General features: G+C 46.2%; 1 protein-coding gene across 4 annotated transcripts; it reads right to left on the reverse strand.

Moving 5' to 3' along the window:
* Positions 1 to 1,473: 1,473 nt before the first annotated feature.
* TBC1D10A (TBC1 domain family member 10A) lies at positions 1,474 to 23,513 on the reverse strand. Of its 4 annotated transcripts, XM_042441785.1 has the most exons (10): positions 23,161 to 23,284; positions 19,139 to 19,244; positions 13,494 to 13,593; positions 10,044 to 10,151; positions 9,197 to 9,303; positions 7,774 to 7,888; positions 6,402 to 6,467; positions 5,736 to 5,925; positions 4,964 to 5,118; positions 1,474 to 3,412 (listed from the first exon to the last, which is right to left on the reverse strand). In XM_042441785.1, exons 2-10 carry the CDS (start codon positions 19,222 to 19,224, stop codon positions 3,020 to 3,022), a joined length of 1,320 nt encoding a protein of 439 aa, XP_042297719.1. In that variant the 5' UTR covers positions 19,225 to 19,244; positions 23,161 to 23,284; the 3' UTR covers positions 1,474 to 3,019. The 4 variants fall into 4 exon arrangements, with proteins under 4 accessions (XP_042297719.1, XP_042297718.1, XP_042297720.1 ...); XM_042441784.1 differs by lacking the exon at positions 19,139 to 19,244 and having other exon boundaries at positions 23,161 to 23,513; XM_042441786.1 differs by lacking the exons at positions 19,139 to 19,244; positions 23,161 to 23,284 and adding an exon at positions 21,895 to 23,114.
* Between the last annotated feature and the right edge of the window lie 4,122 nt (positions 23,514 to 27,635).

The following is a 27,635-nucleotide window of genomic DNA, read 5'->3' on the forward strand; positions in this document are numbered from 1 at the left end:
ATTGTTTTTGTTACGGGGAAAGACAGCCATATATGAGGCAGAGTCTCCTTTCTTTTATGTCTTCTCCAGCAAAGAGGTTAAATTGGTCTGTTAATTCAATTGGAGTGACTTGTCATTCCATTTAGGAATTATTATGGTAGGGGTTTCTTTTAAGCAGAATAGAGATGGTTTAAATTGGTGGTGAAATCTGAACATTTCCCCACTGGCTACCAGCATTTTTTAAAACCTAGGACTGCTTTCTGAAGTTCCTTAGTCCTACTGCAGAGCTAAAGTTGACAGTCAGCACTGCCAAATGGGGAAAGCTGCCCCCTCACGACAACTGTTTGGATTTACACACTATTGCTCAGTATTAATGGGCATTACACACAGTAGCTTCATTGGCCAGTCTCAAAAGATCTGTCCCGTTTTTCTAACTGTCTGTTAAATTTTGTGTCAATTGGCTTCAGTGAATTTCTGAAGGACATTGATTTAGAAGCTGTTGAAAACGATTCTTACCATTTCAGTGTCTAGTGAGCCTTCCTCTCTTTCGGCATTTTTGAATTATCCCAAGCCATGCTGGTGACTATCCTCAGGGAAGCCGCAGAGGTCTGGAGACTGAAAACAGGGTGATAAATTCCCTTTTGATGAAGGAATCCAGCCCTCAGGATGTTCCTTGAAGTAGAGTGATGGTAAAACAAGTAAAGTGGCTTCCATATTGGTAATTATGATCTGGGAAATTGTGTCATGTTGTGGCCATCTTATTCATGGCAAGTCACATCCCATCATTGGAAAACACTGAGTATAAACTAGAGTAGGCACAATTTGTAACCCTCCAAGTATTATTTGAAATGCCTGTCAGTCCTAGTTTAGCTGTAACCCACTAGGAAGGCCACAAGTTGGCCAATTCTGAATGTAAATCTGTCTGGGGACTGTCCTCCATTCAGAACCCAAAGGGGAGCACCATGCTGCCCCATACCTTGCTCATAAGAAGATCCCTGCTTTCAAGAGTGTGAATTTACTTGCAGACAAGGAACAAAGAAAGGAAAAAGGAAAAATGGATTAAAATGTGGAAAGGAGACCTAACATAATTGGTTCAAGTGTCTCCTCTGAACAGCAGCCCATGAGGTGGGCATCCCTCCTCTAGCAGGAGTTAATTTTGGAATTGGCTATGGAGATCCCAAGAGACAGTCCCAGTTCTGGCTTGGATTCTTGCCTACAGCAAGGATGCATGTTCCTCAGCCCCATGTATGTAAAAATGGACTTATGTGGCTCTTCCTATGTGATCGCAAAAAGGGGGAAATACCTCACCAAGTTAAGTGCTTATATAGATGATTTTAGGTAAAGGTGGGTTCTTCTACAACTTCTGAATGGAGGAAAAAAGGCAAAGCAGCAGCTGTAAAAGGCACTGCTTTGAGAACTGAACAGCATTTCCCTTCCTGCTCAACTCCCACCTTTTCCTCTCTGACATTCCACATTTGCAGACAGCAAACACCATTTACATAATTCTGGTTTATTGTGCTTTTGTACAAAACAATTTCTGCACTGATTTTCTTTTTTTTAAAAACCCCGACACACATAAAACCCGCTCTGTCAGTCACAATCTGGCACTGGGGCAAGAGAAAGAAGAGTCCCTCGCCCCCTCCACCTGGCAATACCCCCCCACCTCTGTGTTGGGATTGCTGGGCATCAGAAACGATGGCAGCAAGTGCTACCACACCCCTCCCACCCCCAATCCTAGATATTGGTGCAAAGGTGTAAAAGCTTTAGTTCCATCCGATGGGAGACAAACAAGGTGTCAACTCAATATTGCTTCTATCAATCTGACGACACAGAATGGCCAAGAAAAGCAAGGTTTAGTGTCCTAGAAATGGGCTGCTCTACTGCCGGCGAAAAACCAAGAGTGGCAGTAGAGCTGGAAGGCAACTGTCTGATCAAGACAACATACGCATGGGGAACCTGAATTGCACGGCACACAGTGCAAGCATTGGATTTCTGCAACAGCTTTCCTATGAATAACATTGGTCCAGAGGTGGATGGCAAATTCTGTATCTGATACACCATCATAAATGTGAACATTTGGTCAAGATAGCAGGGCTGAGATGGAGACTATGTTCTGTACCCTTTATAAGCTCTGCCGTAGGCTGAGGTTTTGGTGGGTCCCACACCTGCTGTTGGAGGCGGATCATAATCGGCTATGTGGGTAATAGGAAAAAGAACAACACCTGGAGGCAGCCTGATTGTTCCTATGCATGGGCAGAAAACCCCAAAATAATGGGGAAAGAAGCTGTACACTCCAGACCTGAAGAATTTCCAAATCCAGCTCAGGATAAAAATGATAATCATTAGGCAGCCTTCCAGCTGGACAGCTGCACAGCCTTAAATCGGCCATCTGGAAAACCTAGGTGCGAGGAACAAAGGACAAGAGGGCTAGTGGAAGGGTAAACTCTAACAAGAGAACAGCACTGCTGCTCCTAAGATTGAAAATGGAATGCAAAGCCCATAGCTGGGCAAGCCTTGCACAACCCTGATTGCATCAACAGAAGGTTTGCCACTGGCAAACGTGCCAAGAGGCCAAGGAATAGTTGTTGGCTGCCGCAACAGAATGCGCCAATGTCAATGGATACAACCAGAAACATGTGCTTGTTCCCAATGGTATCTGCACCAATGCTCACTAGCCTGGGCCAAGGAACTCTTGCAAAAAGGTGGGGGTGGTGTGTATGATGCAACCCCGTCCCCATATTTCTATCCTGGCATAACCCACAGTCATCAAACGCTGCCTGTGAGCAGAGAGTGCAACACTGCCACCACACACCAGTAAAGGACATCCTGTGGGTGGGTGGGCACTACGTCATATTGGTTTGCATAAGCTTCTTCTACCTGTAATGCCAGTGATATATTTGGCTCTTCTCCCTTGGCTAATACCCTCTGATTCCCAGTTATCTACCCCAAACACGATCTGACTGTATCAGCCAACAGCTTGTTTCAGAGGCAGGCCAGGTTAATGGTTGGGTGGGAATTTTGGAATATGCAACCACCAAGCTTACAGATAAGTGTCCTCACTCTCCCGGGAGCTGAGACTCTCCTTCGACTGGTGGAGGAGAGAGGAATTGGGCTCCAGAAAAGTCTGAGATCCATTCTCCTCCTGGATGGGACCATTGGTCAGGCTCCCTTTTCCTTGGTCCTCCTTCTTGGTCTCCTTAGGGAATTTGTTCTTGCGACCCTTGGGTGAGAGCATGGCACCAGGGGGCAGAATAATAGAGGGAGAGGGCTCCAAGGCCTTGCGGGAATAGGGCTCAGAGTCACTGATGGCCTTGGCACCATGGAAGCGGGGAGGGGACTTGCACTGCAGCTCCCCACGGGTCTCCTTCCATTTCTTCAGCTGGATCAGATGCTCCCGTTCAATGTGACGCTCTGTCACTGGCAACTCTATGATCTAAAGCAGGAACAAAGAAAGCAAACAAAATATTCAGAGTAAAATAGACTGAAATTAGTACAGGGACGAGAGGAACAAAGACATCTTCTTTCTAATCTTGGGGCTATCTTTTTGCCCCCTTTTTCTCAGATCTCTACCAGGTACTTGTTCCTAAACAAGGTCATAATAACATATCCACATTTACACTGTTGCTTTCATTCAGCAAAATCCTAATGTATGCTGCTGACTGAGCACCATTTAATCCACATGTGGAGAACCTATAGCCCTTCAGGTGTTGTTGGAATACAATTCCAACCAGCCATTGACCATGCTGGCTGGCGCCGAAGGCAACAGTGTGCAGAAAAATTTAAAGGTTCACAGGGGGGCAGACCTGCCTTTACTGTTACTCTAAACCATGTGGAAATAATACATGAAGGGGGTGCCAGGCTGCACACTACATTCTCATCCTCAACAGCCCCACACGTGACTTTTGTGTGATCAGCATGAAGGTTTGCAGGTAAATTCTAAGCAAATTCAGTTGGATGAACTAAGAACATCCCTTCAGATCTTTCTGCTGATCGTGAAAAAATTAGAAGAGGACTGGGTGAGGATCAGCCATTTGCAGGTTTTTGGCAGGCAGGGATGGTGCACATATTCCCATACTCAGTTTGGAATAACAGCTGAATAGAATTCTACTCTCATTAAGAAGCAAGCTGAAATGAGAAGTAAAACAAGTACAGACTTATTCAAACATACTTATCCCAAGAGGAACATAGGCTGCTATTCTCGAACTGCCTGTTTTGTGCAAAGGTTATAAGGAGCTGGGCCTCTTCCCAGGGTGCCTCTGTTCACAGATAAAAGGGAATACTTCCTGTTTAGGAAGTAAAACCAAAATAGGTGTCTGGATATCCTGTCCGTATGCAAACAGTATACAAAAGAGATGTGCTACTAAATGAATTTTAATGCCATGGACATGATCATACTCTTTATTATCTCCCATTAAAATAAAGTTCTGGCTTGATATATGAAGTCACAAATAGTAGGATTTGTACCACTCAGGTATGACCAGAGATGTGAAGGCCTAGGGAAAAAATGGGCACAACTCCCTGCTTTTGCCCTAGGATGAATTTTTAATATTTTCCTGTGGAAACAAAAGGGGGGGGGGACTCCAGTGAAACATTTCTTCTTCTGTATTAACACAAAATGCCAATAAACAATTAGTATGACGATTTGTGTGTAAGGTCTAAAGAATTAGAGAATGTCCATTTTTGTGCATAATGTAGCCATATGCAACATTCATCTCTAAGACACATTTCTGCTCCTTCATGAGAGGAGCACATGGGTGAGGCAACGAGAAATTCAGTACTGGATTTGCTCTTCAGAACCAAGAACTAGACGTTTGGAAACTCTGAGCTAATGCCTGCCAGTTCAGAAAAAGTGAGTTAGCCATCAATGTTAAGATGATGGCTGATAGAAACAATAATTTCATGCAGATCAGCATTACTTAAGAGTCAAGTGGAGTGTGAAGCTGAATGAGTTGGAACCACTGTCACTCCCCCTCTCCTATTTTACCTCTTGAACAAGAAATGTCTCCTGCATAATCTTGGGATTCAGTGCCCTCAGCCGCTCCATAGTCTCATACTGGCCCTGGCAGGATTTGAGCTTCTCAGAAGAACCCAGGGTGTGTTTCAGCAGGACAAGAGCCACACGGAAGATAATCTTGACACCTGGAAAAGCAGAGTGTTTACAGAAAATGATCTCCCAGTGTGTGGAAGGACTGTCAGGAGGCAGGATACGAGTCAACCCACCCATCAACCCCAAAAATTTCTTGTGTGGAAGGATTCAAGGACATCCTGAGTTTTCTGAGGTAGGAAAAAATGAACAGATTTTGCTTTGGTAGTTACCCATGCGGCACTGACATCCGATTGTGCTAAGCTTTCTCAAAAGGAGGAATACAAAGGCCTCCTCTCCATGTTTATCCATTATCACTCCATATAAATAAAGGGGCTACAGTTAAAGAAATTTCTATGGGGATCAGGAGTCTCAAATTGAAGATTGCAGCATAGCCATGGATCCTTTCTACAACTATGGCAGGAGAGGCAAAAAGTCACTAGCAAGACAGACTTGTCATCAAGGAACCTCAAGCAGGAAGTTCCCTTTGTAGCTTACATTTTTCAATAAGCTTAAAAAGTTTACCCCGCTCTGTTGAAGTAAGAAAAACATAAGGACAAGCTGCCTGGAAGTAATCCGCTCCCAACAGATGAGGTGAGCATTATTAACCCTCATAGTCAGGCCTAGTCAGTAATCAATGCTAATTTTTGCCAGCCATGAGGAAACCTGTTACCTTCGCAGAAAAACATGTCCCAGACACGAAGTACAGAACTCCATGGCAAGGTTCTGGAAAAGGCACACATGAACCACTCTGTCATGTACAAGATGGGGTCAATCTTCTGCTTGTTCAGATGCTTGTAAGCCACAGGGGAGACCTTGTGCAGGAGGGAGAAGAGAATCTCCCCATCCAGCTGGATGGCCTCCTAAAGAGAGAAGCAGTCAGGTGGGACAAAAAATAGCCAGGAATGTCTCAGTCATCTGGCCTCTCTCAGGACCTCTCCTTACATTAGAGAGAAGGATTTTATACCACTTGATGTCTGGGATTATTCTTTGTGGGTTCACCTCCTCCAACTACCAGCTATCCAATTTGGCTTCTTTTGGCTTTTTCATTATCTAAAATTATCCTTGGGGAGCTACAGTTTCCACCTTTGCTCTAGCTGAAGCCTAAAACTATCACATCAAGAGACAAGAGTGCCTAATCTGAAGATCTCAAAAGGCTGTACACATTGTGTCCTTTGGTTGCTATCACAAAATTATCAGAGCAGTATTTGGCATTTTTTTTTAGTATGGCCAACATACTCCAGGGTCATACCATCAAATGAGAGTAACACTTCTTTGTAGCCTATCTAAAGAAAGGATGATGACCTAGGACAATAATACACGAATCCCCATGACTCACCAACTTCTCACTGTAATAGCCAGGAAGGTACTTCTCACAGATCTGTACTAGGCACCAAAAAGCTTGCTGAAAGCAGAAAAGAAAAAGAACAAAATAGATGTCAATCTAAATACAGAGCTGCTGAGTGCAACAGGGCTATAGCATGCATCTTGGGGGACTGCCATGCACACTAATCTCCTAATGTGCCTCGGCCCCCATCCATAATCTCTGTTTCTACCAAATATAATGAATTCTCTTTTCTGTGAAATTCTTCTGATCCGATTCATAAATTGGATTCACTTCCAAATGGGTGCCAACAGGGGTGTAACTGCATATGCTGGGAAGCTGCAGCCATTTAAGGCTCCAGCCTCCACTGTCACCACCACCAGCAAAAGGAATTGGGATGCTTTTTTCATCTTTAAAAAAAAAATCACAATTTTTTCCTTTGTCCTTTTTTTCTGATTGTATATCTCTCACAAAGACTGCTTTTTATTAACTGAATATAAGCCACTGCAGGAGCCCTTTAAGCTCAGAAGCAGCATTAAAAATGCTTTATCTGTTCACGCAATTCCAGCAATTTTAACCACCCAAAGGCAAAAACAAACGGAGTCACTTCACCGTCTTGAAAAGTGGATTGAGGCACCTTGTGCTTATAGGTCTGACCAAAGTCCTGTAAGCTTTCACTCAAGCAGGGCCAGGGTTATTGGAGTCTCAAACCAGTTTCCAATAAGAGAATCACATGAGCATTTCTGGATGGGGAACAAAGGCGTTCTAAACCAGATACTCATTCTTCTTTTAAGCCAAAGCTGAGGAACCTTTGATGTTTTGGACTACATCTCCCATAAACCCTTTTCATTGGTCATGCAAGCTGAAGTCCAAGATGTCTGGAAGGCCAAAGGTCCCCCGTCCCATTTTAAGTGAATTAAGAAACCGCAACATTGTGTGTGTATAAAGACTTCAAACACTTTTTCCTCAAACATCACTGCTCCATCAAATTCAGAGCCTCTGTCACTAATTTTAAAAGCTTAAAAATAAAAAAGATAGGAAATCTGATCACAGACCCCCCCAGTTATGTATGATTCAATCTGAAAATGCCAAGTGAGAATCAACACAGACAGGGTCTTCCCAGGTTGGTGCCAATCTGGCTTGGAACAGCAACTCTCGTGAACCTTCACCATGCCAGCTGGGGCTCATGGGAGTTGCATTCTAAATCACCAGGCAATCACAAGGATAAAAAAGCCTACTGAAATGGGTAGAAACCCCATCCTATAGCGGTTACAGCTCAAGCTTTTGATCACTTTCCATTTCTAGGGACAAACTCATATTCCTCTTCTCCCACAACTGGAATGGGAAACAGCAAACCTCCAAAATAACAAGATGAAACCAAACCTACCTCAGCAGGCATATGCATTAGCAGCACTGCAGCAATTGGTGCCTGGGCTTGACAGTAGCCTTCCTCTGGTCGAAAGAGAGTGTAGGCTTTCAGCACCCGGAACAAATCTTGCTGCCTGCAAAAAGATTCAAAGATTGCAGAACAGACACAAAAACTAGGGGAATGCAGTGAAGAAAGATGGTATGCACAGACACAGACACAAAGGCGTTCTCTCTCTTTCACACTATGGGAAACTCAGCTTAGTGGTCCGTTCACTTGGAAAGTGTCAGGTACTGCCAAACATATCTCCAGGGTTGTATGTATCCCATAGTTCCAGGAGGGTGCAGTAAAGGTTTAAAAACCCGTTCCCTGAAAAACTCCAATTATTTTGAAAGCAGAGAATGTTTTAGTCCTTTTCAATTCAACTTTTTGCTGCAAAAAATGTGCCTTGAAGCATTTGAGCTCCTATGTCTCAGAGGCTTGGTTGGAGGGAGGGAGTGGGAGATGTAAAGGATGAAGTTGGGGTTGGAGATAGGAATTTGCTCTTATTCAACATTAGCAGAATGAGAATGATGTCTAAATGTATGCACGGTAAAAACTGTAGTATATTTTATTCCATCTTTCTCCTGAAAAGAACATTAAAAGGACCTTAAAAAATAAAACACAAAGGCCCTCAATCATTTCTATCATGAGGACAAGAATTCACCACTTCCGTAGATGCAGTAGGTGGGTACCTGATGGCAATTTTGGGTCAGAGACTTTCCCTTGTGTCACTGCCCTTTTGTAAGTCATCTTAACCTACCCTCTCCCTGCCATTAAGTCACACTGCCAAGATGTTTGAGTAGCATTTACACAGATTTGAAATGGCAACAAAGCAATGCTAGGCAACCTGAGGCAAACATCTGAAGGAAAGCTTTGAAGCATGCCTGGTCACTAAGCCACCTGGGGATGAGAAATGTATGCTTCCACAAACAAGATTCAGAAGAACATGAAACAAGCCCTGCTGGGTCAAATCAAAGGCCACACTAGTCTAGCATCCTGTTCCCACAGTGGCCAACCAGTGTGTCATGGGAAGCCCACAAACAAGACAAGAGCACAATGGCACCCTCATGTTCCAACAACTGAACAGAGCTTGGAAAAGTCATTTTTGAACAGCAGTGACCACGCTGGCAGAGGATTATGAGAGTTATAGTCCAAAAAATATTTTTCTCCTCAAATTTTGCAACTGGTATATAATTGCATACTGTCTGATAATTTGGGAGAAACAAATATAGCTATCATGACTTGTAGCCACTGATAGCCTTATTCTTGGTGAATTTATCTATATTCTTGGGGAATTTCTCTAACTTTCCTTTAAAGGTGAATTTCCCTAATTTTCTTTAAACACCACTACCACTTGGTGCATAGCATGAGAAAAAGAGCAGCGCAGCAATATCCAGCTTACCCATGACCTCCACGTGAAACAAACATTTCATGGAATGGAAATTGCCTGTGGAGATCCCGTTCAATCACATCCAGCCATTTGGGGTCTCCTGGTGCCACATCCAGTTCCTGCAAAGCAGACAAGGGTAACTACTACACACACTGCAAAATCCTAATACAGAAATTTTAGAAGTCATGAGGACGGCTTTGCCTAAATTCCAAAATAACCCACTTTCCTTTGGAAAGACTTTGAGAAAAAGGTCTGAAAACTGATGAAAATACTGGTTATGTGAGAGGGTGTACATGCAGGAATGTATTGGTTCAAAGTAATTTGTCCATCCAGCCCTGTAATATCTATTCACATTGCCAGCAGATCTTCAGATTATTATTCAGTTAGTATAGTCATTGGGAATACTGGATGAGGGACTTGAAAACTGTAGCCCAAAAATTATTTTTTCCAAGCTCCTCCAGAACTTTGCTTATGTGAAATGCCTGCTCCTGCTATTGGATTATGTTCCTCCAATAGGCACCTGTTAAAAAGCCACAAATGGACTCATTAATCCCCAAATAACATGGGGGGGTTGCACATGTGAGGAGGAATCCAGAGGGAAGTCCAGCACCAGAATTAAAAAGCAAGAGAGACCAGGTCCACATGAAGTGCTTTATTTTACTGGCCAAACACATATGAAGATCCTTCCTTTAACACAGTGTGTTCATATATATGCTGCCTTCTTCTAAGAGGCTACATCCCAGTCAAAATATGCTCCCTCCAAAAGTTCATTCAGAAGAAACCAGTCTCCTTAAATGAGAATGCCCCTATTAAGTGAGTACTCTCCAATAAACCCCCCTTATTCCAAAAAATATCTTACGTCAAACTTTCCAGCATTCTGCTCCAGCTTGACTTTGCCGCCTGAGAGGTATTGCCAAGCCCGACCACGCAGAGATGGTGGGATCCCCTTCTGGCATCTCAGCCGGATCTGAAAAGGCAGGAAAGTTATTGAGGTGCAATACACTCATACATACACTATATGAGGAATTGTAAATAGATAAAGAAAGTACTGCCGGCCCTGTTACTGGCTGAAGGACATCTAGATTCATCTACAGGGCTGTCTGTCTCTCTCTCTGTACTGAGTACTTTACAGGGTGTTATACTAAACTGAGAATGTGATATTAAGAATATCTCTTAAGAGAGTACACCATATATTTTAACTAGAACTTTAAAGGATTCTGGTGGACCCCAACAGCAGATTGATCCCATTTTTAAAAAAAAAAAAAGAGGAAGGGAGGGTAAGAAATGTTTATCTTTTACTTCTCAAGCTTCTTGGACTGTCTTAATTTGGCCACTAACACATTGCACCCATGTGGCTTGTAAGACTAACTAGCAGATGGACACATTAAGTTAGGTCCACACTATAGCTTTTCCTCAAGCAGATCTAATAGGATCACATGAGAGAATTCAAAGGATGAAGTAAAAAATGCTGGGGAACAAATCCAGGCTTCATGGGAAAGTATAATGGAACTCTGAAGGTCCAAGGCAGACTGAGGAGTCAGCAGTTTAGGAAAGCTGTTGTTTCTACAGTGTATGTCAGGAACAGCCAGAGGCACAGCTTTCCTCTCCCCTCCCCCCCCTCGCTGTCTGTGGGAAAAAAACAACTTTCAACTGCTAATGACAGAGCTAATGCTTTCGCTGCTGATGCCTTCCACCAGGTGTCTATGCAAGGAAGAATCAGAGACACCACCCTCCTCAAACCTCAGGTATGGAAACCTAGGCATTATTTGGTGCTAGGGCCCAGAGGGAGCACCTCACACTCCAGTTTCAGCCCACTCCCAGAACTGCAGATCAAAATGCAGGGATTGGCTTCACACAGGACTGGTAAACTGACAGAAAAAGCTCAGTGGAGTGCACTGCCAGTGTGTTTGCTTTCAAAGCTGAAAGCCTGTTTGGGAAGTGCCTGGGGCAATCTCAAAAACCAACACAGGAGGTGGGAACCGAACCAGCAGCAAAGCTTCAGTGCATCGCATAAACATTTCCCCCACATCCATGCCTAGGAGAAGGACATTTAAGCAGAATTAGGCACAACTGGCTCAGGATAAAGACCTCAGCATTTCTTATCGCTGAATGGAAGTTACCCAGGCAGAAAAATTGCAAGGGGGCAGTATTTTGGAATGGGATGTACAAAGTCCTTTTATATAGCAGTTCTTAAGTGAGGCAACTTTCCTAGGTGACATCTCTATGTGACTTGCACTGTACCTCTCACCTCTCCAGTTTGAAAGAAGAGACTTTAGTCCGATCACTGGTCAGATCACACATGTGACACACCAGTACTGGGAGTTCTGGAACTTGGTCTCTGTTTCAAAGTCCAGCAACTTTAATAAAAACTCGAGTAGTTGGTTTGTGTAAAAAACAAACAAACAAGATTTGCTAGTCCACAAGGATGCAGAGAAAGAACAGGAACCAGCAAGGTTTTTGGAGAGACATTCTCCATCTTGTAATGAATGCTGACTTTCCAGATACTGTTCAGATTCCAACTTGTAGCAGCCCCAGCCAGCAGGGCCAGTAGTCAAGGATAATGGAAGTTGGAATCTAATAGTATCTGGAGTCTAACAACATCCTCCACTCTGCTTTACAAGGAACTTGTCTGTGGCCTACACATTTTGTTAACACACATTAGATGAATTTGTGGTAGCAGATCCATTCTGCTTATCTTAGGCGGGTTACAGACCACCCATTTGGGGCGGCCTGCACCTGCCCCTTTCCCCGCTGTATCGGGGCCTCAGCTGCCAGACCGGCAGCCTCTGAGGCCCCGATCTGCCGCTTTGCAGGCCGCGGGGAAGTGGCAAAAGGCTAGGCTGCTTCCCCGCAGCCTGGAAAGGGGTGTCCTTGGGGCTTCAAGCCCCAAGGACACACGGTGACGGCAGGAAGGAGGAGAAAGGGGCTGCTTGGCCCCTTTCTCCTCTGCGTTGCTGGGCGCAGCCATGTAAAGGCTGCGCCCAGCGACGCAAACCCCAGAAGGAGCTCCGTTTCGGAGCTCCTTCTTACGCTGTGGAAAGGGCGCTCTAGGCACCTTCGCGCAGCGCAAAGACATCACGTCCATGCTGCCTCGTTTGGAGGTGGCACGGTCGTGACGTCGTAATGGTGGCGGCCGTGTGGAACCGATGCCGCCATTTTGTACGGACTCAGTCTGTGCTAGGGTTGGGGTGTCTGGAAGAGACGACCCTTTCTAACCCTAGCACGGACTGAGTCCGTCCTAGGGTGCCCGTCTGTAACGGGCCTTATTGCACTGGCTGAATATTAGTATTCTGACTGTATACACTTCCACACATCTGATCATCCAGAAAGGAAAGAGAACAAGACTAGGCTGTATCCTTCTACACCCAAACCCAGGTTCCTTCAGACTATCCTAACAGATTCTTCATCTATGCCCCCCCTATTGTTTTTACAACTTTTATATTTGCATATATGGGAGCTAAGAAACCCCAAAAGATATTGACTACCCTCCACTGCTGTGGTCTGGCTCCTAAGTCAGCTTTTCACATCAAGATCCTGTATAGAACTGTTTAAAGTACCACCAGTCACTTCAAACAGGGCTTCCACAGTTGGGAGCTCCTAACTAGTTCAGTTTTGCAACTGAAGTGCTTGAAATACCAACTGAGCAACACTACTATTCTGCTTGATGACTTCATAAGCAGGAAGGAAACAGACAGGAGGTGCTCAACGGGATTCAGTTTGTTGATAGTTTAGTCGCAACAGAGCCAATGCAAGCTCCTCTGGATTCCAGAAAGATTCCAGCTCTGCAAAAGGGTGGGGGGAAAACTAAAATGGAGAACAAAGCAGGGACACTGAAGCTATCTGGACACAGAGGCAACTGACCTGCAAATCCTAAATGTTTAAGTAACCCCACTGTAATGGGGCTGAAGTCAGGAACAACATGTGCTCTTTAGAAATTCTTGATTCCACTACAGCTCTCTTGATGTATTTAATCTTGCTTTATAAAAATAATGATAATAAAAAACCTATTTCCATCTGGGCTAGAAGTGAAAGACTGGAAGACCTATAAGGAATCTTTTGAAAAACTCATTAATCATATGGCTGATCACAAATTTTGCTGTTAAAGAGCAAAGAAAGTGGGGCACAATAAGCGGGGCTCAGTTCAATAACACTTGAGCCCTGGTGCTCTCCTGCCTTAGGCTATCAAATCAAAGATGATGCAGGTAGAAAGCAAGTCCACACAGAGCCTTGCCATGTGCCTGTTTGCTTCAGGCAGGAGAAGGTGAAAGGAGGATGACAACAGCCATCAGGCATTTGACTGGTAGATCACCTTTTTGTGTTTCTTTGCCATCCATTTGTCCCAGTTGTTGAGCATGTCCAGCCACTTGGATTCCCTTTGCCTCAGCACCTCCAGCGGAACCTCCTCCAGCCTAGGAAGCAGAAGGGAAGAGGACAGTTATCTTGACTGAAGGGGGGAAGAGTTTTACTCATTGCTTATAACAAGCAGAGGAGGAGAGGTTCAACTCTTTCCTGCTTAGCCTTAGACTGGGGTTGTCAAGCAGCATGTTTCCACATAGTAAAACAAAATGACAAACTCCGTATTTATTTGGCTTTTTAAATTCTTGGTGTGATTGTATGCAGACTCTAGTATTTTATTTATTTTTAAATGTACTGTACATTGCTTATAATGTAAAAGTACAATGAACAAAGAAGAAAAAAGAGGGGGCTCAAGAAAAGTTGCTGCTATTCCTGCTTCTTCCCAGGACCTATCACTTGAGGCAATGTCCTTACTTTGCCAAATGGATAGGCTGGCCCTGACTATTTATGCTATCAAGCAAGGCTGAATTCTTCTTAGGATAATTTAACTATTAAGCCATAATTAAAGTGTGCACTCCGGATTTGTAGATTTGAACGCCTATATGTGGATTGCTGACAGCCTGGGCTTGGCTAAGAGTTACATACATGGGATTCCCAGATGTCTCCCATCCAAGAACCAACCCAATCAGGCTCTGCTTCAGTCCAGAGATGATTTACACATGGAGTACCTTTGAGCCACACTCTCCTATCCACACAACAATGCTGCGGCTGTGACTGCAATGAATCACCACTTGCCAATATGCAGACTAGGAACTTGCACACCACACGTGAATCTGCACCTTTCTGCTAAATATTTAGGGCATGCCCAGGCTTCTTAGCCTCAGGCAGCAAATGTTGTAATAATAATCTCTGCTCTCTGGGGAATCCTGAGAACTGAGTGCTGTGGGAGGGCATGGTCTGCCACTCGGAGAGGGTACCTGAAATTCTGAACATAGACAAATCACAGTTCCCAGGAGTCTTTGGCCAAGGGGACCCAAAATGGTTAAGGTTGCATTAAAAACAGCATCTGTCCTGATTCTAAGAGCAGAGTCACAGCTCTTTAGCTCAAGGGTTTAACCTGCTCCACTTTCCCTCAATAGACTACACTGTTGTTAGGAGGACACGACACATCATGCATGCAGATAAGCTTGAGCTCCCTGACTTGCACTGCTGAGTCTCATCCCTAAAAGCAGGAAACTGCAAGGGCAGCACAGTCTGGGTAGGTCTCCCCATGAAGGAGTAAAGCCCCAGTTGGCACAGAGCAAGTGCCCACTGAGCAGCAAGTACAACTCATTTATCTACCATCTGCAAATCTGCTTCAGGCTAAGTTTTTAGAAGCTGGGCCAGGGGATCAAATTGAGATAGGGAAAAAATGGAAACAAAGAGAAGAAACACGCCTTGTTCAAAGCTTAGCCGGCTGTTCCCACTTTCTCTGCCGGAAGTGTGCATTTATGGAATTACTAAAAAGCCAAAGCCACAGTCCACTTCCTCCCCTCCCAGCCTCTTAATGCAGAACACAACAGAAGCAGAAGGGAGAGGCCAGCACAAAGTTCCACTCTTAAGGAATCCCTGCCTTTTGAAACAACCCACAGGATGAAAACCTGTAGCAGCATGTCCAGTAGCTCACTGGCATTCTTTAAGCAGGGCAAAGCAACTCTTGCGCACCCATAACAGTACCTAACACCAAGCCAAACTATCCGAGATTGCAGGCTCAGAAACTTCCCCTCCTCTATGTATAAGAACAACAATGACAACAGCAAACATTTGCACATGGATTATTATACACAGGGAGAAGAAAGGAAATACAGTACAGAGTTCTTCAGCCATCATTATTTCCAGATGAAAACACAGAATGGAGGATAGGAGAGAGGACATTTGCTTTCTTTCAGTTCCAAACCCCTTACTGGAAGAAAAGCAGCAAAGAGGGCAGGTCCAGATGTGCCACCTTCCTCACCTCGACTCCACTATACAGGGAAACATCTGACATACAGGCCTGCTCCAGTAACAAATCTGGCTCGGAATCTTCTCTGGATGTACACTTGAAAGCATCCTCTTTAGAACCAGAAACTTTTTTTTCTGTCCCTGCAGATAGGCGCCACAGAGGAGCCACAGTCAAGCCATGCCAATGGCTGGAGTGATGGGACCCATAGCCTAACATTAGATTCCCAACACAGCTGGAAGAGACCAGGTTGGAGAAGCCTACGCTAAAAAGGTTTCTGATTCTCCTGCCTCCTACTGAGAACAGTTTTGGTTCAGATTGTGCCACCTGATAAAGGCAAACAGAGCAGGGGAGAAACCCACTGCAATCTCCTACCACTGATCAATGGGAACAGTACGATTCCTCTGTCTGATGCTTGCCTCCCACAATTGGTAAGGAAAGTGGCATTTGATGGATTCCCCCCCCCCCCCCACTTCAGGGGTGGGGGATCCCTTAGGCCCTGCACTGGTTGCCTGAGGCATGGGACCAGATGTTCCCTTCCTCTGGCCCAGAGCCTCCATCTATTCACTGCCTTTTCAGCAGAGCCCGAACAATCTTTTCATGGCATTTCTCTCTGAATCTCTGGGTTGTGATGTCTGCCCAGTCTATGTATAGCAGAGGGGGAGGCTGGGAATCTTTCACTTAAGGCCCTGGCTCCATGTTTGGACTGGAATCAAGTGTTTGAGCCTCCCACTTCTGTCTGAAGAGGCCTTTGTATACTTCAATGAACAGGCTAGACAAATCATCAGGAGTTCAGGGGGTGCTGGACAAGCTCCCCTTTGTTTCTATAGTGGGTTAGGATGGAAAAAAGCTGTGAGGCAGACATCACAGGAGGAAGGCCCTGTGTAGCCTGAAAACGGTGGCTTCACCTGTTCATCCATTCAACATCCTTCTGGCCATTCTCCTTCCAGGGACATTGAAACCTGGCTGATCCCAGGCTCCGGAACTGTCTGGCCACTGATTCTACCAACTATACTGTTTCCAAACTCTGAGTTTAAGTTTGCCAGTCCCAATAGGCTTGCCATCACCACTAAACTGGCAAGGACAGCTAGCATAGCGATTACGAGGCAGAATTGGGAAGAAAGGCTATAGATGAAAAAGCCCATGGAGAAAAAGTCTAGAAATTCAATTTTTGGGGGGGGGGGGGAAAAAAAGGCATATTTTCTTATTTTTTTTCAGTGTGAAAAAATGAACATTTGTGAGAACACAGAAAAATTCTGATGAAATATTTTCCCTTTAGGAATTAATAAAATAATAATAATAAATAAAAATTTTATTTTTATACCGCCCTTCCACAGATCAGGGTGGTTTACAACATGTTAAAATACAAAAATACAAAAATACAACAATACAATAAAAATAAAAGCAACTACAATACAAAACCCCCGTTAGCCCATCCTCTTTGCCACAGTAGAGGAGGGAGGCCCACTGGATTTTAATCGGGGAATGCCAGATGGAAAAGAAAGGTTTTTAGGTCCTTTCTGAATTGGGCCAGGGAGGTAGTCGAGCGGAGCTCTATGGGCAGCGTGTTCCAAAGGGCCGGGCCGGCGATGGAGAATGTCCTCCTCGTAGTGGAGGACAACCTGGCCCCTGGCACCCTAAGGTATTGCTGCCCAGATGTTCTGAGGGTGCGGGACGGAATGTACGGGGAGAGGCGGTCCTTCAGGTATCCTGGGCCCAAGCCATTTAGGGCTTTATAGGTCATTACCAACACCTTATATTGCGCCCGGAAACGAATAGGCAGCCAATGCAGATCTTTAAGCACCGGTGTAATAAGGCTGGCCCTGGAAGTTCCAGTGACCAGCCTGGCTGCCATATTCTGTACCATTTGCAGCTTCCGGGTTTGGTATAAGGGTTGCCCCATGTAGAGTGCATTGCAGAAATCCAATCTCGAGATTACCAGAGCATGTACTACCGTTTCAAGGTCCCTCTGGCTTCAAGAGAAGATTTTACTTACCCAAAATGTCAGTAACTGTGTTTTATTAAGATCCATAACTGAAATAATTGACAGTAATAGAGAACAGGAATGCCTGAATGTATAGAAAATACAACACTCAAATCCAAATACATTTCCGTACCCAGTGAGTGCTGCCAATGTAGAAAAACCTCATGTTTTCTGAAGTCCAAATTCCGACATTAATCTTTAAAAACAGCAACAACAACGGATTCTGACTAGAAACTTGGGAAGCTAGCATTTTCAAGGATATGCTTACTGTTTATTGTTAAACATATACCAAGGTTTTCACTTGACCCTGGTTTTAAAACCCCAAAATTTAACTGTTACAGATCTGTACCAGTATACAGTCATTGAAACTAAACAATTCAACAGCCGGGTCTTTGAGCCAGGCACTCTCTTGCACAGTTCTGACCTTTCCAAGAACTTTCAGCTTGCACATGGTGGTTTAAGAATACACTTCTACCCAGGTTATAAACAACTGGAAATAAACAGTCAGGTTTTACAGGCCCCGTTCCACATTTGCTTTCTGTTTCCAGGCTCAGGATACATCCAAAATCAAAGAGTCAAAAATCTGTGGATGTGGCAGATGTCCTAGGAGTGGGGCACTAAGCTGCGCTGCACACAGAAAGCCGTATCACCAGTCACACTCTTCCAACAGAACCTGCGGAATTCAATTTTTCCAGGAGTTGCCAAAAAAGGAGATGTAAGCCTGGAAAGGAGCAATGCTGCCAAACCAGACTGAAATAAGAACGGGGCAACCAGAGGATGCATTCCACAGATATCTAGAAGTTAGTCAGCCAGCCCTTTGTACTGAGGTGTGGCCTGGCCAAAAATTCAGTGAGTCCAGGATGCAAGTTTCCATCAGCAGTTCAGGACCTAAGAGCCAGCAGAACCTCCAAATTCCTGGCAACTCAGCAGCACTAATAAAAACTGGAGCTATAAACAAAACAACTTTTGCTGGGTCAAAATGTCGCCCTCCTGAAAGCACTGAAAATGTATAGCCTCAAGTTTCTGTTAGACCAGTTGGCTATCCACAGATGTGCTGGCCTTTAGAGTTCTCTGCATGCCCTCCCAGCCAGACTAGAGATAGCCCTGCAACCTGAAATCCTGCTCCCCATCCTCAAACCAGTCACCATCAAAATCAAGTTCAAACGGAGGAGTCTTACAAAATGCTTTGGCAAAGATGCTCAGGCTTTAAATTTGGCAAAACCCCAAGGAAAGTAGCAACCAAAGGATACAGATTTACGTAACTCATTTGACACTTCACCACGCTATCTGCTTGAGGCTGCTCCTAACAAAAATAAAGCCAAACCATTCTACAACACCCACACACAGCTGCAGCAATATATATACACCACTACAATCCATGTGTCATTCCACCCAACCTCACTTAACTAAAAGCCTGGAAAAACAAACAGGCCGTATTCCATTTTTGCCAAAAGGCCAGGAAAGAGATACAACAAAATAGTGCCTGGGAGATGGCTGCATAAGGCTGGAACAACCAAATGACCTTACCTAGCCCCAGGATTTCTATCAAATCTGAACCAGAGGCCTCTCAAGACAAACTAAAATCACTTAAGAGCAAGTGGTTATGACCCAGAACCACAATGACCTTCCACACCAGCCTCCCCCAATGTGGGATACACGCAAAAACACGTTGCTGAGAAGTTCATGAGGAACAAACATTTTCTTTGCCTTTTCCCATGCATCAACGCATCTTCCTTTGCCAACCCTGAAAGAATGCATCAGCCCTCCAGAAGCCAACTCCATCAGGCTTTGCCTCTCAGCAACTGCAGGAGGAAGAGAAACCATATAATATTAGGAACTTGTTTCTGAGTTTCCTTTTCCTTTGTTATGTCATTTAAAAAAATATACTGTAAGCCTGAGAGCAGGAACTGTCTTGTCTTCTGTAAATTATGTTATACCTCCAACTATTATTATTATTATTATTATTATTATTAACCTTTATTTATGAAGCGCTGTAAATTTACACAGCGCTGTACATGCAATCTTTTTAGTTAGACGGTTCCCTGCCCTCGGGCTTACAATCTAAAAAGACATGACACAGAAGGAGAAGGGAGTGGTGGAGGGAAAGGGTAAGAGGTCCAGCAGTTCCTCTCTACCTCCAAGGCCTGGACCAAGGCAGATGGACTGGAGGGAGGGCTTGGCTTCATAATGGATGGTTAATCTTCTTCCAGGGAAAATGCATACTCTCAAGTAGGATAAAGCATATGCAGTACATAGCAATACAGGAAATGGTTCAATAAACAGGCACCACAAGAACATCAAATAGTAAGCGACAATTATGCAATGCCTGGGAAGGCTCCTCTGAACAGGATGGTCTTCAACTCTGTTTTGAAGCTGGTTAAAGAAGTGATGGCCCTTGCTTGTGGGGGAAGAAGCCTTTGCCCCATGCCCTTAGCCTCGCTCTCTGCTGTAGTGCCCTGGTTATGGAATGCCCTTCCCTTGGAGCCTCATTAGCATCAATACAGGGAGCACTTTCGTACCAAGGCAAACATGCCTTTTTATTCATGACTTTGGAGCCTGACTGGTTTTCTTCAAAGCTGCACATGCTAGGTTTTTAAAGTGTTTCCTGCTCAAATTATTTCATGCAGTTCTATATTTCAACTGGGTAAACAGATGTTATTGTATGTAGCCCTGAGACTGTCTAATGTCAGGCAGAATATTAATATTTTAATTATAATAACTGGATAAACAACTTCCTCTTGCAATCTTTTCCTTTATGTCCTCAGGTTTTTCCTTTCCCATCTCCACCCTTCTATCAAGCTCTTTTTTATGGCCTATGAAACGGGGAGAGGAGAAAACTTTTTAATGCCCTGATTTCCCATAAATGACACTCTTGCTTTAACACAACAGTTGTTCCATTCTTTTTTGCCCTGCTTTGGGCTGCTGGATGGCCAGTACGCAACAAAAGTGCTACTTGAAAAGGAAAAACAAAAAACAAAAAAGGGGGGGGACCAAGTCTCACAACTTTACTGGATGAAAACGAAGGGTTGGAAAACAGAATTCTGTTCCCAGTCGATCAACAGCGGGGGTGTGCACCCTCAGGATAATCGCTTTTCCAACCAGACCCTACTTCCACCACAACCCCTGCTCATGTTCTGAAGAGCCAGATGGCCTTTTCCTGTGGAAGGCAAGAGGCCTTCTTCTGACCTAATTTCAAAACCTCCGTTCATGCTCCACACCCCATCTCCTGATCCAAGTCATCCTTTTTAAAACGCAGATGCGTTCACATAGCTCTTGCTTTCCTCAGCCAGCGAGGAACAGAGGGTGGGCTGCTCATAAATCTAATTTAAGGATAAATTATTCCACAACAAGCGACACATAGAATGTCAATGACAAGATCCTCCACAGACAATGCCTTTAAATGACAACTGCCCCAGATCTGGTCCTGTACTTCCTATTAAAGAAGTAGTGCTCCTCTAGATTATCCGAGGTACACGACTGCATGGTCTAAAGAACTCAACTGAGGCTAATACAAACCGTTATATACCCCGGCTATAGATATCGAAACTTAATTCCTTATCTTCCTTGCATTTTTCATGCCAAGGCTGAAGAAACATACTTCAAAGATATAGTCACTTAAAAATTCTCCCTTGAATCTCCTTTTCAAAAACTCCCAGCTGCTAAGGTCTCCCACAACTTGTCCCAGGCAGCTATCCAAGCAGGATACACGGCTACATCTGCTTGTCCTTAATCTTTGTTTTTCTTGCTCTCCAGCCCCTTTGTCGCTATCTTTCCTGGAAACAAGAGATTTGGGGCCAAAACAATATCTAAAGTGCAGTAGGACTAGGGTTGTCTGGAACACACACTGAACCCCTTCCGGCACACAGACAGGATATTACAGATGGTAGGCGCTATGTTTTCCAAAGAGGACATGCTGGTCCAAGGTAACCAAAACTGTAGTTAAAGGCTGACACGTAACTCAGGCAAACTAAGATTAAAAAGGACAACCTCTTTGGATGCGCTTCTGCTAGCCATGGAAAGGGCTGCCTGTGTGCGTTAACAGCCAACACCCACCAGCCGTCAATGCTATTTTAGGCATTCATCTTCTACCTCTTAAAAAAAGAAACGTTTCATTTAAAAAGAAACATATTTCCCCATGACTTTCAAGAGACCACCTGATCTGAAGCAACTCTTGTAGCTTTGGCAATTTCACCAAGCATTAGGCATACCGTTGGCAACAGCAAGAGCTAGAAACTTGCCTTGTTATTCAAGAGACACTGAGATATCGGGGTGAAATCATGCCATGGAGCACTGTGTCTACAGATTTGGTAAGGAAAACAGTATCAATCTGGCCAGGGAAGCATATAACTGGAGCTAGAATTTCTTTTGTAGATACAGTTTTCAATGTCAGGGCTTAAGCTTTAGAATCAAGAGCCAAACAAGGATGCCTCTGGCCACATGTGAAGTGCATACCTTTGCTCCCGTGAAGCCACAGGCCAAGCCATAAATCAAGGAACAGTCAAAAGCAGCCTGGCCAAAGAGCTCATGATGGTCAAATCACCTCTTGTCTCCTCACTAGCATGGTGTCTAGAAAGCTGGTCAGCAGGAGGACTCTGCAAAGCTGGGAGACACCTGACTGCTGGGCTGGCTTTAGCTTCCTTTCAGGATGTTGACACAGCAGAAGCAGTCTGTGTGCCAGAGGAAAAGCTACCAAGCACTGGAGAGCAGGGAACAGCTGGTGGCCTGGAGATCGCAGCTGCAGGCCAGGAAGCCTTGGGGCATTACAGGCCAAGACAAACCAGAGACAGCACAAGCCTCAGAAGCAAGGTTTTAAAGGCCAAGTTGGCCATTTGGCTTCTAATCTTTATGCCAGCAATTTGGGAATGTTCAAAGATGAAAGGATGCCATAGAAAGAAATGGGGGGAAATACAGTCTGTCCTCAAACCCTGATCACTGCCATGACCTCCTGAATAAAGGCTGGTTTCTTTCAGCCCTTACAATTGCCAGAGCGTCTGTGGATCAGCTGTGCTGCTTGGGAATACTTCAGAAGCATCATCATCATCATCATCATCATCATTATTATTATTAACCTTTATTTATAAAGTTAAGAGAAAGTTAAGAGAAGCAATGAAGCGGGGAGTCCTTGTTGGTTGTTTGAGTCCGTTGAGATTAGTGGGTGTCTCTGTCGCAATGGTGCCCAGGTTGCAAAAGAGCGGCGCAAGCGCCTCCGTCTGAAGAGTTTTGAGGCACATCTTTGTTTACTTCCAGTCTTCTCCCGGGAACTTGGAGGCCCTTCGGGGCAACTCTGCCAGAAGCTGACCCTTGGAGCAGCAGGAGGAAGCCCTTCTCCGGCCTTTGGAGGGCCCCCTGCAGCTGAGCCTGGGGCAGATGGGGGCCACAGAGTTGCCCTGGAGGACCTGCAGAGTCCTAGAGAGAAACGCAGCGCTTTGCCATTGCCCCACTGCGGAGGAAGCCATCCCCTGGGAGAGCGCTCGGCCTGCCCTGGCTCAGGGCTAGGGAAGCCCGGGGATTGGCGCGGCGGAGGAGGCTCCAGGGTTCCCCAAACTACCCTTCCCAGGGCAGGCCAAGCGCTCCGCAGTGGGGTCGGGACCTCACTCCTTCGGGGCTCCCGAGGCTGCTGCCTCTGCCCAGGGCCTCCTGCTCCTCCTCCTCGGCCTTCCCTTGAGGAGGGAAGCCCCAGACCCCCCGAGGGCCTGCCTGCCTTCCCCGCTCACTCACGGCGCTTCCGGCCCGGCTCCCTCGCCCCCGTCGGCCACCAAGAAGCCGAACTTGTCGACGCGCCGCTCGCTGTCGCTGCTGCCCCCCAACGAGCTCCGAGAGTCCGCTTCGCCGGCCGCCCCCGCCGCCCCCTCGTCGTCCTCCTCGGCCAGCGGGGCCCGGGGCGCCGAGCCCATGCCGTTGGGGGGCCCCGAGGCCACGGCCCGGCCTTCCTCGCCGCCGCCGCCGCCTCCCTCTCCTCCGCCGGCGCGGCTCTTGGCCATGGCCGGCCTCCTCAGGAAAGAGGCGCCATCCCTCCCGGCCAAAGAGCGCCTCAGCAACCCACCCGGCCGGGCCGCTTTTCCCTCAGGAGAGCCGGCCACGCCCATTGGCTGAGCCATCGTGCCAAGCCCCGCCCCTGAGCGCCACGCATTGGCGCGGGGACCCACTCCAGCCGCCTTAAGAGCTCTGACGCCGGCCAATGGGCGTCACTGGAGCCCTTGAGTGGCGGGCCTACCTCCGAGAGGGGGACACCAGCTTGGCCGCCCGCGCTGCCAATCCAGGCCTTCGTCCCGCCTCCCTCCTCAGCCAATCCCCAAGGCGGCAGCTGCTCGTCCCGCCTCCTTTTCCCCAGGCCGCTTCTGGACGCCTTCAATTCCTCTTCAATTCAAGGGCTGGAGGAAGAGGGAAAGAAAACAGCGGAGCGTGGCTTCCGAAGGCCCTCGGAATCCGAGAAGCCACGGAGGCGTCGGGATGCGGATGGGATTAAGCACAGAGCCTCCCAACAGTCCACAGAGGCCTTCCACCGGGAGAGCCTGGTCCAAGTGGCAACAGGGAGTCAGGCGGAAGAGAAGCTGCAGCAGTGTGCTTTTGCCTGACCCGACTGGGAAGGGCAGGGTTCGCTCCTCTTCCCCTGCTCTGGGCCCAACACAAACTCCAACTCCCAGAATCCCATAGCCTTGAGCCAGGGCAGTTGAAGCAGTGCCAAACCGGGTTATGTCTCCAGTGTGGATGTGGCCTCAGTCTGTAGAGAGATCTTGCAGCCCCTTTGAGACTGACTCCCTGAAAGAAAGAAGCTGGCAGCAGGAGCTTTCCTGGACAGAAGTCCAAATGCATTTGGAGGGAGTACACTGGAGTCTATGGAAGCTCCTGCTGCCAACTTCTTTTTTCCAGTGACCCTCAAAGGCACTACAAGCTCTTCTCTAAGCCAAAGAGCCAGCGTTGTCCAAAGACGACTCCAGGGTCATGTGTCCAGCATGGCTGCACCGAACGCTGTTACCTTCCCACCAAAGTGGCACCTATTACTTGCATTTGCATGCTTTGGAACTGCTAGGTTGGCAGAAGCTGGGACGAGGGACGGGAGCTCAGCCCCTCAGGCCTCAAAGTGCCAACCTTCCAATTGTCAGAACCGGCATCTTGACCACAAAGCCACCGCATCCCTTGCCAACTGTATGAGAGGCATAAAATGATCAGCTTCTCTCCTGGTCCTCCTGCCAATCCTTTTTGAGGAACTGAGGAGAACCATCCAGCTATTCAAAGGAAATGTTGTCGACCAGTGCCATCTATCAACTGCATGTAGCCTCTAAGGCCACTGGAATTAACCGCCTTGGTGGCATCATGCGCCGCTGCTTCCCCAAGCGAGGAGGCTTCCAGGGACCTAGCAGCTGCTGCTGACAACCAGAGCCAGCTGGTGCTTCTGCAATGGCTGCGGGGATTGAATGGAGGAGCTGAACCCACTGCCCTGGCACTGGAGCTTGGAAATAGTAGTATTAGTATTATTAGTATTAGTATTAGGGATGATCTCCTTTGAGAGCTTTGAGAGTTGCCACCCAAACCAAAACCACTTTCCCAAGCTCTGTCTCACACCTTTAGTTTAAAAGCACAGAATAACAACAGTACAGCGCAAAAACAGTACATAAAACAGTCAGTTCCCCAATGCTTTCTAGAATACCAAAGTCTTTACCTAACAAGGGAGCCAGGCTGGCTTCCCTAGGAAGGGAGTTCTCAAATCTGGAAGCTTGCTATTTAGCAATATGGGATGCTTCTTAGCTCTAACCCCTAGACTTCCATACCCAGCATCTCCAGATAATCTCATACTGTATTGCTGGCACTGGCTGAAAAGTGTCCAATGCGTGCCCTCCGGGATATGTGTGGCAAAGTAGGATCAGAGTGTGGCCAAGATAGCAAACATTATTACTAAGGGGGAACAGACATGCTAAGAGAGGCTGCAGCAGTTTGCTTTCCCCTGAGCCTACTGGGAAATGCAAGACCCTGCCGCCCCTTCATCTCCCTGCTACTAAGGCTGCATCCGCACGGCAGAAATAATCCGGCTCGACGCCACTTTAGCTGCCATGGCTCAATGTGATGGAATTTGGGGAATGATAGTTTGGTGTGGCACCAGAGCAGATGCAGCCTGAGGTAACTGAGTGCAAACTATCTTTATGCTTCGAACTCAGTTTGCAGCGATGGAAGGAAGCCGAGGACAAAAGGGGGAAGGTGGGAGGAGGAGAGGGAAGCTGGGACATTTTCAAAGCAGCGGGAAAAGGGGGATGAACTGGGACTGTCCCTGGAAATCAGGCATGGCTGGCATGAAAATGTGACCTGACCCCCCCCCCCCTCTGCTCCATCCCTATCCCTTTGCAATGGCAAAAAGAAAACTCCCCCAGGAGGGCTTGGCAGAGTGGAGCCATTCATTCTCTGTTTTGCTCTCCGCCAAAAGTGGAGACAAACTGATGCTGTTTAAAAATTGATTAGTTTCCTGCTTTCTGGCTTCTCTGCCCCATTGGCTTTCAAAAGGGCTCCGTCAGGCCCCGGCATGAGAGCCAGGGACGTAGCCAGAATTTTGGGAAGGGGGGGGGGTCCAGACTAAGTGCCACCATTTTGAGAGGCTAAGAGCCCCCCAAGACACAAAATGTAGGAAAAATGTAGGACACGATGCACAACAAAATGTAGGACAAATTGTAGGACGTTCAAAAATGGAGAACGCACCCAACTAAAAGCCAAAAACATTAATAAAAAAAACAATATAAATTCATGTTTCTCAGTCATGCTCAAAATGGAGAACATTTTGACATTCTTCCTGGATAGGAGGTTGGGATATAGCTTTGTGTGTTAGACTAAGAGGAACTTCCTGAGAGTAAGGGCTGTTCAACAGTGGATCATACTCCTTCCTCAGAGTGCAGCGGAATCTCCTTCTTTGGAGGTCTTTAAGCAGAGGCTGGATGGCCATCTGTCAATGGGAATGTTTTGATTGAGAGTTCCTGCATGACAGAATAAAGGGGTTGGACTGGGTGGCCCTTGCAGTCTCTTCCAACTCTAGGATTCTATGACTCTGGAGACCAGGATTCGATGAACATCTGATTCTCTCCAACAGAGAAGGCTTACATGGGGCACATGTCAATGACGTGGCTCATGCACCATGTCCAAATGGTGCGGCACACAAGGGACATCACAGTGCTTGTCACACTCTCTCAGCCTTAAGGGAAGGTGAAGACAAATCCCCTCTGAACAAATCTTCCAAGAAAACTATTGGGCAAGTCACACTCTCTCAGCCTCAAAGGATGACAAAGTCAAACCCTCTGAACAAACCTCCCAAGAAAACCTCTTGAAGGTGCACACTCACACACACCCAAGTCACCAAAGGCAGACTCTCTGAACAAACCAAGAAAACCCACTAGGCAAGTAAGTCACACACTCTCAGCCTCAAGGAAAGGCTGGCAAAGGCAAACTCTCTGAACAAACGAAGAAGACCCACTAGGCAAGGAAGTCACACACTCTCAGCTTCAAGGAAAGGCTGGCAAAGCAGGATGCTTTGAAATCCCTCATGGGCAGAAATGTAGGATGTGTCCTGGATAAAGGATGACGTCTGGTCACCCTGATAAAATGGAGGATGTTTTGACATTGCTCCTAGGCAGGTCTGAAATGTGTGCCGTATCCTGGATAAAGGAGGACATGTGTCTTGCTACCAAAAATGGAAGACATTTTTACATTCATCCAGGCCAGAAGGTTGAAACATAGGACACGTCCTAGAAAAGGAGGACATCTGCTCACCTTACAAAAAATGAGGACTTTTGAAATTCCTTCTGGGCAGAAGTCTGAAATGTAGGATGTGTCCTATAAAAGGAGGCCAGAAAAGATCCAAGCCTCAATATCTGGACCCCAAAACATACTCTAACTCCCAGAATCCCATAGCCAGGAGCCAGAAAAGAGCCAAGCCTCGATATCTGGACCCCAAAACATACTCTAACTCCCAGAATTCCATAGTAATGAGCCAGAAAGGAGCCAAGCCTTGATATCTGGACCCCAGAACATACTCCAACTCCCAGAATTCCATAGCAATGAGCCAGAATAGAGCCAAGCCTCAATATCTGGACCACAGAACATACTCCCAGAATTCCATAGCCATGAGCCACAAAAGAGTTAAGTCGCTGCCAAACCTGGTTATTTCTTGAGTGTGGATGCAGCTTGATGCAGCCTCTTGTCCCTCCCTCCCTCCC

The sequence above is a fragment of the Sceloporus undulatus genome, chromosome 10 (assembly GCF_019175285.1).
Source record: "Sceloporus undulatus isolate JIND9_A2432 ecotype Alabama chromosome 10, SceUnd_v1.1, whole genome shotgun sequence".
NCBI lineage: Eukaryota > Metazoa > Chordata > Lepidosauria > Squamata > Phrynosomatidae > Sceloporus > Sceloporus undulatus.

Coding starts and splice junctions, on each gene's coding strand:
- TBC1D10A (XM_042441784.1), bottom strand. CDS start 23,423: ATGGCCAAGAGCCGCGCCGGCGGAGGAGAGGGAGGCGGCGGCGGCGGC. Junction 13,594..23,160: donor GGAGCCGGGCCGGAAGCGCC/GTGAGTGAGCGG, acceptor TCTGCTTCCTAG/GCTGGAGGAGGTTCCGCTGG. Junction 7,889..9,196: donor GTTTCACGTGGAGGTCATGG/GTAAGCTGGATA, acceptor ATCTTTTTGCAG/GCAGCAAGATTTGTTCCGGG.